This window comes from Pan paniscus, chromosome 4, assembly GCF_029289425.2.
Source record: "Pan paniscus chromosome 4, NHGRI_mPanPan1-v2.0_pri, whole genome shotgun sequence".
Classification (NCBI taxonomy): Eukaryota; Metazoa; Chordata; class Mammalia; order Primates; family Hominidae; genus Pan; species Pan paniscus.
Genome location: NC_073253.2, coordinates 73,003,068 through 73,015,359, shown reverse-complemented (window position 1 = coordinate 73,015,359; position 12,292 = coordinate 73,003,068). Strand labels below are relative to the sequence as shown.

General features: G+C 39.2%; 1 protein-coding gene and 1 non-coding gene across 3 annotated transcripts in view; one reads left to right on the top strand and one right to left on the bottom strand.

Annotated features, from left to right (window-relative positions):
* Nucleotides 1-12,292, bottom strand: part of NUP155 (nucleoporin 155) — an 87,588-nt gene that overhangs the window by 33,814 nt on the left and 41,482 nt on the right. For both annotated transcript variants that reach the window (XM_034960156.3, XM_034960158.2), the window contains exons 14-20: nt 11,530-11,640; nt 9,868-9,962; nt 9,020-9,108; nt 8,188-8,250; nt 7,429-7,576; nt 5,692-5,758; nt 3,782-3,897 (exon numbers count right to left, since the gene is read on the bottom strand). In XM_034960156.3, coding sequence (XP_034816047.1) covers nt 3,782-3,897; nt 5,692-5,758; nt 7,429-7,576; nt 8,188-8,250; nt 9,020-9,108; nt 9,868-9,962; nt 11,530-11,640 — 689 coding nt within the window. The remainder of the gene's footprint in view (nt 1-3,781; nt 3,898-5,691; nt 5,759-7,428; nt 7,577-8,187; nt 8,251-9,019; nt 9,109-9,867; nt 9,963-11,529; nt 11,641-12,292) is intronic.
* Nucleotides 6,938-6,998, top strand: LOC112439945 (U7 small nuclear RNA). The gene has a single exon (XR_003028164.1). It is a non-coding gene; the product is annotated as a U7 small nuclear RNA (small nuclear RNA).

The window sequence follows — 12,292 nt, the reverse complement described above, 5'->3', positions numbered from 1 at the left end:
AGACCAGCCTGACCAACAAGGAGAAACCCCGTCTCTACTAAAAATACAAAATTAGCTGGGCGTGGTGGCTCATGCCTGTAATCCCAGCTACTCAGGAGGCTGAGGCAGGAGCATCGCTTGAACCCGGGAGGCGGAGGTTGCGGTGAGCCGAGGATCATGCCATCGCACTCCAGCCTAGGTAATAAGAGTGAAACTCTGTCTCAATTAAAAAAAAAAAAGAGAGAGAGAGATTACCTTGTGCAGAGAGGAGAAAGCAAGTAGAGCTAGACAAGAAAAGATGGAAAAGATGAAACTATCTCTATTTGCAGATGACAGAACTGCTTCTGTGACAATTCAAGAAACATCAATGAAAAAAACATCCTGCTAAAAACTGTAAAGATAAATGAGTAATTAAGAGAAATTAGAAGTAGATTAGAAAATTTACATATAATTGCAGATGTAATGGTAAAATTCAATTAACAAAAGACCATAATGTTAGAAAAAAAACCAAACAAACTAAAAACATCTGACAAGTAAAATTCCAGATAATTTGGAGGGGGAGGGATGGCAGTAGAAGGCAAGGAAACAAAATGTAATAGAGTTTGTTAAATTATTAATGCTGACTGAGATGCATGTCTGTCAGAATTTAAGACTAACAGAGGAAGAAAAATCATATGTAGAACTTCTTAATTGGTGTTTAAGGTAGAGAGAGGCCTGATCAATCCAATACAATAAGGAAATGGGAAAGGGAAGAAAATAAACAAAAAGCACAAATTCAGGATGGGGAGAAAAAAATCAAACATTTAACTAGACCAGATGCAGTGGCTCACTCCTGTAATCCCAGAACTTTGGGAGGCTGAAGAAGGTGGATTATCTGAGGTCAAGAGTTCAAGATCAGCCTTGCCAACATGGCAAAACCCTGTCTCTGCTACAAATAGAAAAATTAGCCAGGCATGGTGGTGTGGGGCTGTAGTCTCAGCTATTTGGAAGGGTGAGGCAGGAGAATCGCTTGAGCCAGGGAGTTGGAGGTTGCAGTGAGCTGAGATTGCACCACTGCATTGCAGCCTGGGCGACAAAGCAAGACTCTGTCTCCAAAAAAACCAAACCAAAACAATAAACCACATTTAACTAATTCCAATAAAATGGGAAGGAGGTAAATTCTCCTGCTTAAAAGATAAAGACAGGCCAGGCGCGGTGGCTCACCCCTGTAATCCCAGCACTTTGGGAGGCTGAGGCGGGCGGAGCACGAGGTCAAGAGATCGAGACCATCCTGGGCAACATGGTGAAACCCCATCTCTACTAAAAATACAAAAATTAGCCAGGCTTGGTGGCACATGCATGTAATCCCAGCTACTCGGGAGGCTGAGGCAGAAGAACTGCTTGAGCCCAGGAGGCAGAGGTTGCAGTGAGCTGAGATTGCACCACTGCACTCCAGCCTGGGCAACAGAGCAAGACTCTGCCTCGGCGGGGGCAGGGGAATATATATAAATGTATACACACACACACACAAAGTATGAACAATGTTATATAAAAGTGTACTTACTTAGACTCTGTTTTTGCTTTTAAAGAAGTGTATATTTATGTATGCTTTATTATTTATTTATGAATTTTTTTTTGAGACAGAGTTTCACTCTTGTTGCCCAGGCTGGAGTGCAATGGCACGATCTCGGCTCACCGCAACCTCCGCCTCCCAGGTTTAAGTGATTCGCCTGCCTCAGCCTAGCTAGTAGCTGGGATTACAGGCATGTGCCACCACACCTGGCTAGTTTTGTATTTTTAGTAGAGATGGGGGTTTTTCCATGTTGGTCAGGCTGGTCTCGAAATCCCAACCTCAGGTGATCCGCCTGCCTCAGCCTCCCAAAGTACTGGGATTACAGGCATCAGCCATCACGCCCGGCCTATTTATGTGTTTTTATAGTGACAAGGTCTCCTATATTGCCCAGGCTGGTCTCGAACTCCTGGCTTCAAGCAATCCTCCTGCCTTAGCTTTCCAAAGTGTTGGGATTATAGGTGTGAGCCACTCTGCCTGGCCTACATATGCTTTAAAAAGATTATACTGTAATACCTCGTTAACAATTCTAAGGAGTGATGTGACTCCCCCAATGCAATGTGATTATTATTTTTCAACAAAAAGTCCGTATTATATTAGAGGCTTAAAAATATCCATTCTTGGCTGGGCGCGGTGGCTCACGCCTGTAATCTCAGCACTTTGGGAGGCTGAGGCGGGCAGATCACGAGGTCAGGAGATCGAGACCATCCTGGCTAACACGGTGAAACCCAGTCTCTACTAAAAATACAAAGAATTAGCTGGGTGTGGTGGCGAGCGCCTGTAGTCCCAGCTACTCGGGAGGCTGAGGCAGGAGAATGGCATGAACCCGGGAGGCGGAGGTTGCAGAGCTGAGACCGCACCACTGCACTCCAGGCTGGGCGACAGAGCGAGACTCTGTCTCAAAAAAAAAAAAAAAAAATCCATTATTGCTGGGCATGGTGGATCACCTGAAGGTGGTCAGGAGTTTGAGACCAGCCTGGCCAACATAGTGAAACTCCATTTCTACTACAAATAGAAAAATTAGCTGGGCATGGTGGCAGGCGCCTGTAACCCCAGCTACTCAGGAGGCTGAGGCAGGAGAATCGCTTGAACCTAGGAGGTGGAGGTTGCAGTGAGCCGAGATTGCACCATTGCACTCCAGCCTGGGCGACAAGAGCGAAACTCCGTCTCAAAAAAAACCCAAATGTCCACTCTTGGTCGGGCACGGTGGCTCACGCCTGTAATCCCAGAACTTTGGGAGGCTGAGGCCAGTGGATGATGAGGTCAGGAGTTCAAGACCAGCCTGGTCAACATGGTGAAACCCCGTCTCCGCTGAAAATACAAAGAAGAATTAGCTGGGCATGGTGGTGCACATCTGTAATCTAAGCTACTTGGGAGGCTGAGGCAGGAGAATTGCTTGAACCTGGGAGGCGGAGGTTGCTGTGAGCCAAGTTGGAGCCTTCGTACTCCAGCACGGGTGACAGAGCAACAGTCTGTCTAAACACATGTCCACACAAAAACTTGTACAGGAATGCTCATATCAGCATTCTTATTAGCCAAAAAGCTGAAACAACCCAAATATCTATCAACTGATAAACTGAGAAATGAGACAAAGTAGTAATACATGCTACAACAATCAAACCTTGAAAACATGCTTGGGGAAAGAAACAGACACCAAAGGTTATCTGTTGCATACTTCCATTTATATAAATATTTCTATAAAGATTCAATGTATATAAATATGTCTATAAATATTCCATTCATAGAAATATTTCTATAAATATTCCATTTATATAACTATATTTATATAAACATTCCATTTATATAACTATATTTATATAAACATTCCATTTATATAACTATATTTATATAAACATTCCATTTATATAACTATATTTATATAAACATTCCATTTACATATATTCATATAATATATTTATATATTGTGTATCTTATGTAATATATAAAATATAATATTTATGTAAATAGTCAGAAAAGGCAGATCTGTGGAGACAGAAAGTAGATTAGTGGTTGCCAGGGACTGGGGGAAGGTCCATGAATAATAATGGCTGGTCATGGGCACCAGAGTTTCTTATTGCTGTGATGAAAATGTTCTAAAATTAGATAGTGGTGATGGTTGCATAACCTTGTAGATACACTAAAAAATACTAAACTGCACACTTTAAAAGGACCAACTTTGTAGTATGTAAATTATCTCAACAAAAAATACAACGAAAAGAAAAAGATGAATTAATAAACCCTATTTATTCTTACTTTGGATTTCCTAATGGTCCTCCTGCAAACTGGGAGTTTCTGTCTAGAAATTCCTGCAAACCCTTTAGTTCTTGTAGCACTGACTCTAGCAGTTGGCAGGGAACACTACTTTCAATCTGTAAAAATGAAAGATTTTTCAAAAGTTTAAAAACACACCCTCTGTATAGCTATAATATAAACAATTTTAATTTTGAAATGAGTATCTCTATAGTTATTTCTTGTATCAATTCACACCTGTTGATCCGAATAAAGTATACCTACACACTTCCTCTCCTGCCAGTAACACTGATGCATAACTAACATACAATAAAATACAAATACTAAGAAAACATCTTGATTACTTTCATATATTTTTGTATAGTCATCACCCAGACCACAATACAGAAAATTTCCAACACCAAAGAAAGTTTCCTATGTTCCTTTGTAGCCATTAGTCATCCCACCTCTGAGGTAACTACTTTTCTTACTCCTATCAACATAGATTAATTTTACAAGTTTTTAAACTTCATATAAATGGAATCATATACTGTGTTAGGCAAATACACTCTTATTCTTAGAAACTTGAACTTTTTTTTTTTGAGAGACAGCGTCTTGTTGTTGCCTAGGAGTGTAGTGGTGCGGATCATATCTTACTGCAGCCTTGACTTCCTAAGTTCAAGTGATCCTCCTTCCCAATTAGCTGGAAGTACCGGCACATGCCACCCCATATCTGACTAATTTTAATCTTATTTTATTTTATAGAAAAGGCATCTGGCCGCGTTGCCCTGGCTGGTCCTGAACTCCTGGGCTCAAGCCTTCCAAAGCACTGCGGTTACAGGCACGGGCCACTGTGCCCAACTCATGAACTTTAAGAGCCTCACAATTAAAAATATATTTGAACTGGGCGTGGTGGCTCACGCCTGTATTCTCAGTGGAGGCCGAGGTGGGCGGATCATTTGAGGTCAGGAGTTCGAGACCAGCCTGGTTAACATAGTAAAACACTGTTTCTACTAAAAATACAAAAAATCAGCTGGGCATGGTGGCGCGCACCTGTAATCCCAGCTACTCGTGAGGCTGTGGCAGAAGAATCGCTTGAACCCAGGAGGCAGGGGTTACGATGGGCCGAGATAATGCCATTGCACACCAGCTTGGGCAACAAGAGTGAAACTGTGCCACTGCACTCCAACTTGGGCAACAAGAGCAAAAAGCAGTCTGTAAAGTATGCCAATTCATGGAAATTAGTGCTGGGTCCATGGAGTTTTCGTTCATATATATGTCAAAGTATTACATAGTAAAATTTGAGCAATATTAAGTTGCTTGAGTTATCCCTCATGACAACCTTATGAGGGAGATATACTATGCCCCTTCTTTTACCATGAGGTATCAGGCTCTGAAATGTTAAGTAATTTACTCATATTCAGACAGTTAATCAATGTTAGAGATGAGATTTAAACCTGAAGGTAAGCAGTTTGTTGTCCAAGAACGCAAACATATACATAAAAGAATAACCCGCCAGGCGCTGAGGCCCCCTGCCTGTAATCTTAGCACTTTGGGAAGCCAAGGCAGGTGGTTTGCTTGAGTCTAGGAGTTTGAGACTGGCCTGGGCAACATGGTGAAACCCTATCTCTACAAAAACTACAAAAATTAGCCAGGCATGGTGGCGCACACCTGTAATCCCAGGTACTCAGGAGGTTGAGGTGGGAGGATCGCTTGACTCCAGAGGGCAGAGGTTGCAGTAAGCTGAGATTGGGCCACTGCACTCCAGCCTGGGAGACAGAGCAGGACTCTGTCTCAAAAAAAAAAAAAAAAAAAAAAAAAAACAAAACCTTTGCCATCTTATTTGTGTAATATCAGGAAATGTGAAACAATCTAACCATTTATACCATCAACTGGCTACACAAAAATAACAAAATAATATTATACACACTTACTGCAGTGATCTCTCTGTTGCCACTCTTGAATATTCTCTCCACAACTAAGCTTGCGTCCCAAATGTTTCTGGAAAAAAAAAAGTTTTAATGATTGTGCTGTAAATGAATAAAAACAATTACAATAAATTTCTTTCTCTAGGAACTTAATGGCTTTATTCAGTTTTTAAAACTTGCAGTGGTTTCATTTAACATTTTACTAAGCTATCTAGAAGAGTGGAATACTAGAAAATTTTCATACCTGATGTACCTAAGTTTTTCAGATAATGAAATATTACTGAAGAAAAATCAAAAGGCTCTGTATAATAAATTGTAAACAGGAAATTTATAAAGGGGCTCTGTACTGTTTCATACTTTTAAGCAAATGAGATGAATGAAATCATACATCTCAAATCTAAGAGAAATATATATTAGGCATGATAGCTAACTAAGATAACATGATAGACTGATTGCAAAAACAACCACATTTCTTTATCCCTCCCTATATCTATCCCTTTGCAGTATGATTTTGATGTCTCTCCCCTAAAAGGTGGTCTATTTCCCACCTTTTAAATCTGAGTTGGCCCTGTGACTTCCCTCTGGCCAAGTGAATAAGGCGGAAAAGTGCATGGTAAGCCAGTTCTGAGTTTAGAATAAAGGTTTTGCAAGTGTCTACTCTTTCTCAAGGAACTCTGCCACCACCAACTAAATAATCTTTGGCTGGCCTGCTGGAGGATGAGAAACCATGTAGAGAACAACCAAGCTGTTTCAGCTTGGGCCATTCTAGACCAGCTGGAAAACATAACCTTGAACATGTGAGAGTCTAGCCAAGATAAGCATAGCTCTCTTTAACTTCACAACTGATTGCCTATTCTTGAGTTAGCCCAGCAAGACAAGAACTGCCCTGTTGAACTGTAGACACATGTCACTGAGTTATGGGGAAGTTTGTAACACTGTACATTCATATGTAAGTAGATATACAGTTGACCTTTGAACAATATGGGCTTGAATTGTGTGGGTCCACTTATACACAGATTTTTTTCCTACCTATGCTACCCCAGCACATCAAAACCAACCCTTCCTCTTCCTACTCCTCAGCCTACTCAGCGTGAAGACAAGGATGAAGACTTTTATGATGATCCATTGCCACTTAATGAATAGTAAATATATTTTCTCTTCCTTATGATTTTCTTAATTTTTTTTCTCTAGCTTACTTTATGGTAAGAATATAGTATTCTTACCATATGGTAACACATATAACACAAAATATCAGTGTTACGGCTGTTTTAGAATTTGTCTAGCAGGTTTTCTGGTTTTTACGAGACTCCCCCACACTCCTACACCATGCAAAAGTTAAAAAAAGAAAACACAAAAAACATACAAAACGTGTTAATTGATTACTTATCAGTGAGGCTTCTAGACAGTAGGCTATTAGTAATTAAGAAAGTCAAAAGTTGTACATGAATTTTTGACTACATGAAGGTTGAGGAATGGTGGTTGGCATCCCCTAACCCCTGTGTTAAGGAACAACTGTATTTTGATGCTACAAAAATAGATTATGAGAGAGTAAGAGAAATAAAACACAGCAATGAATATAGTTAGATAATAAAAACTGGAATAGAAAAGTTTTATTGATCAACAAGTGAGCTAAAACTAAAATTTAATAGGAATAAATGATGTCCCAAATTCAGAGTTAAAAATATTTCACTACTCAAGATGGGACAAGGTGAGCAATAGTTCATTATTTCATGACAAACTTACCCCATGATCCGAGAAAAGTAAATGCAAATACCATTGTGTTTTCCAGAGTACACAATCTCTGGTCCAGTCACACAACTCATATTTGTGGCCTGAGTTGCTGGGTTTCCCAGAGCACACACTGGAGTTGACATGGCAGGAGGCTGTATACCTTGTATACACATAAGAAAAACAAATCTCTTAATCTTAATCTTAGAACCCATAAATCTCTTAATCTTAATCTTAGAACCCATAAATCTCTTAATCTTAATCTTAGAACCCATAAATCTCTTAATCTTAGAACCCATAAAATTCAGAATTCTCATAACCCAAGTTTGTGTATCTAGACACAAAGGTATTTACAAAAACAATGAAATACATAGATATTTAATTTGGTTTTCCTTAATAAGAAGAGAGATTTAAATGTGGATGGGTACTCCCAGATAGACTTCCAAGTGTTCACAATGCAGAATGAAAAGGAAACAAACTTGCCAGTACTGCTTGTAATGCTGACAGTGAAATAGAACTAATTACACAGATTTTAGGGTTCAATTTAATCCTGGTAGCCAAATAATAGGCTTTCCAGGCTTATTATAAGAGGAGTTCCTCCTAAATAAAGGCATTCACATCCAAATGCCACAACTTGCTTGGACAGCGCTTCTAAAATTATATTTATTTTCAAGGGAATAAGGCAAGTTCATCTTTTTCACACTAAGCATTAAGGTTAACTCATAATGTTAGCACTTCAAAATGAATCCAATCCAAAACAAAGGAAAGAGGTACCATGAGACGGTGTTCCCAAAAAGGATGGATTTGGATAGGGACTACCACTAGGAACAGGAGAACCTAAAAAGGGAAAGAAGAATATAAAGATTTAGAAAAGAATATCTCAATCTTTTGAATGTGATCAAAATTAGGTAAAGAAGGTATTTCCTTTTTCTTTTTTTGAGGCAGGGTCTCCTTCTGTGGCCCAGGCTGGAGTGCAGTGGCATGATCTCGGCTCACTGCAACCTCTGTCTCCCGGGTTCAAGCGATTCTCCCGTCTCAGCCTCCTGAGTAGCTGGGATTACAGGCTCACACCACCACAGGCCGGCTACTTTTTGTACTTTTAGTAGAGACACGGTTTCACCATATTGGTCAGGCTAGTCTCAAACTCCCAACCTCAGGTGATCTGCCCGCCTCGGCCTCCCAAAGTCCTGGGATTACAGGTGTGAGCCATTGCGCCTGGCCACAGAAGCTATTTCTAAGCATAAGGAGTTACATTGTCCACGATATATGCAAGAATTAGGGACTGATCTCCTAGTAAGTTTCTAACAACTCCCACCTTGGAAAACACTGATGTGCGAGTTAATTATTAAATCATTCATCTGTTTCCCTCTGAATATATACCAAATGAGTTATGTAAATATGATTGGTTACATCTTATTTTGCTTCCTTACATTAAGGATTCAATATTAATAGATCACTTTTAAGAATCAGAATCTATAGATGTATTCATCAATTATACAATAGCAGTAAATAAAACATAATGAAAAGGCTTATTGATAAAAATTGCTATAAAGGTTCTAAGATTCAAACGATTAGAAACAATTTCATTTCAATGTTCCATACTCACTAGAATAGACAGGAGACCCCAAGATGGGACCAACATTACTTGGAGGCGGAAGAGTGGTTGGAAATCTCATCTGTGCTTCACCACCATACCTATTTTTATGACAAGAGGTTGAGTTTATTCAGTAAAACAAACCATCCATCTTAAAAACTGGAATTGTTCCTTTTCCTGTTTAGCTTCCAAATAAATGCTTTAAACATTAGAGACTTCAATGTATTGTGCTGACAGTAAAGTATATGCATAAGACTTATAATAAATATTTATTCAGTAAATGTGGACTTGAAACTGCTACCAGGAAGAATTATAAGGGACTCTGATAACTTCTAAGAAAAAGATATGCAATGCATAGAATTTACTTTGTGAGTAAATGGCATTGTAATTTTCATACTAGGTTATGGTTAGATAGTACTTCAAAAAACGTTTCTAACAAAATCACATTTCAAATTCTTAAATATTTTCTAAATAGAAATATCTCTTTGGTACCAAGTTTCCTTAAAGTAATTCAGAAGCCTTCAATACTAATGATACATATTAAGCAGAATTGGCATAGTGTTTGGGGAAGTAAAAAAGATAGATGAGACAGTAACTGAGGTAGAACAAAGTGTAGAAAGTAGACAAGAAGTTACAGAACAGAATCCAGAGTTAAAGTAATAATGCATAAACTATGCTAATTTACTTGCTTCTATTACCATTATAATCTCTCCAGATTTCACCCTTTTGCAAATGAATTTTGGTAATTTGCCTACATAGTTACTCAACTGTTTGGCAAGGCTTTATCACATTGATAAAATCATTTTAAAAAGTGGCCCAGTAAAAAAACAAATAAATAAACAAGAAAAACTTTCACATACCTAAAGAAAGCCCGAGTAGCCCAGGCAGATACTTCTCTATCACAGGCAGCAGTGGAGCAAGCAAGAATAAGGCAAGTTGCACAAGCCTGGTCTTCCTGTGTAAAAAGAGGAATATTGGCCTTATATTAAATACAAATTTTAAAATGATTTGTGTACTGCTAGATGCAGTATTAAAGTCTGTATCTAGCACAGAGCAGGCGTTCAATAAATACTTGCTGACTGAATGAAATCAGTTTGTGTTAAAAAGACAAGTAAACACTACTGGTTTTAAGTTCATCATAAGCACTAGGATTACAGGATGTTCTCTTTTCCTTTTAACCTAGATTCTGACTTAGTTTCTGGCTTATGTCTCCAATTTTCTTCCTGTGGTCTTTCTGCTTTCTAGAAAATAACAATAAGTGGTAACACTGAATACCTACCATGTGTCAGGTACTATTTTAAGAGTTTAGCATATATTAATCCTCATACCACATCCTATTATGATGTATAAGGAAACTGAAGTCCAGAGAAGTCAAGTAATTTACCTCAGTGGTGGAGCTGGGATTTTTAACACAGGTGCTTTGAATCCAGAGTCTGTATACTTAACTTTGAACTACTCGAATTTTAACCGTATCAATTCCAGTTGTGGCTCTGAAATACTAAGATCTCTACACTGTTGCCTCAGGTTTCTTCCTCAGGTCATTAAGCCAAAACAAACAAACAAACAAACCAACCAAAAACAACTTGTCCCTAAATGTCTTGTGCTTTTAATGAAAAGGCATTTATCATATAACCTGAACAAGAAACTCTTACTAGCAGACTTCAATAAGAATTTATCAACAACAGGCCAGGCATGGTGGCTCACGCCTGTAATCCCAGCACTTTGGCAGGCCGAGGCGGGTGGATCATGAGGTCAGGAGATCGAGACCATCCTGGCTAACATGATGAAACCCCATCTCTACTAAAAATACAAAAAATTAGCCAGGCGTGGTGGCGGGGTCCTGTAGTCCCAGCTACTTGGGAGGCTGAGGCAGGAGAATGGAATGAACCTGGGAGGTGGAGCTTAGAGTGAGCTGAGATCACGCCACTGCACTCTAGCCTGGGCGACAGAGCGAGACTCTGTCTCAAAAAAAAAAAAAAGAATTTATCAACAACAGAGAATAAAAATCTGAAAGCTCACTACAAGACTTATATTAATCCTGCTTTCAAATGTCAGTTCACATACAGTGACTTAGGCAAAGAAAGGAATATTGTTAAGATTATCTATTTATGGCTGGGCGTGGTGGCTCACGGCCTGTAATCCCAGCACTTTAGGAGGCCGAGGTGGGCGGATTACCTGAGGTCGGGAGTTCGAGACCAGCCTGACCAACATGGAGAAACTCCGTCTCTACTAAAAATACAAAATTAGCTGGGAGTGCTGGCACATGCCTGTAATCCCAGCTACTGGGGAGGCTGAGGCAGAACAATCATTTGAATCTGAGAGGCAGAGGTTGCAGTGAGCCAAGATTGCGCTATTGCACTCCTGCCTGGGCAACAAGAGCGAAACTCCATCTCAAAAAAAAAAATATATATATATATATATATACATATTTATTACAGTATTCCAGTCCCAATTTACATAAACTATGACTCCCACTGTTTGTTTAAAATAGCATCACATTTTTTAAAAGTATATATAATTACCTGATGTAATTTAAAGAATCTTTCAATCTCTTCTCCATCTCCTCCCACATTACTCACAAGTAGATGCCTCAGTTGATCTACAGGTCTAAGTTTATGAAACATAAGGCTCCCCTAAGAAATTTGAAGAAAGAACATGAATAAGAGATTTACCAAGATTGGCTGATAGCAACTGACTCTACCTTATTTGATAAAATAAATGAAACAAACAAAAAAAACCATTCAACAATACAAAGTAGGCTGGGTATGGTGGCCCACACTTGTATTTCCAGCACATCACGGGGCTGAGGCAGGAGGAATGGCTGAGGTGATATAAAAAGTACAACTGGTCAAAAAGATCATCTACTTCTCTACTCAACCTCCAGTAGATCTATATATCTATAAAGAAAACTTAATGCAATTGCCCCGGCAAAGCTGCCCCTTAAACCAGAGAATTAAAGTTAGATTATTAATTAATCATGTTGCTACTATTTATATCAATTTAGGCAAAAAAAAAAAAAAAAGCTAGAAACATAGTCATACCTTATACCAGAGTAAATTCCAAATAGATCAAAAGACTTAAAGGACAAAATAAAACTATCATAATATTATGTTGGTACAAAAGCAATTGAGGTTTCTGCCATTACAGCTTTTTTTTTTTTTTTTTTTTTTAAGACGGAGTCTCGTACTGTCTCCCAGGCTGGAGTGCAGTGGCGCAATCTCGGCTCACTGCAAGCTCCGCCTCCCGGGTTCACGCCATTCTCCTGTCTCAGCCTCCCGAGTAGCT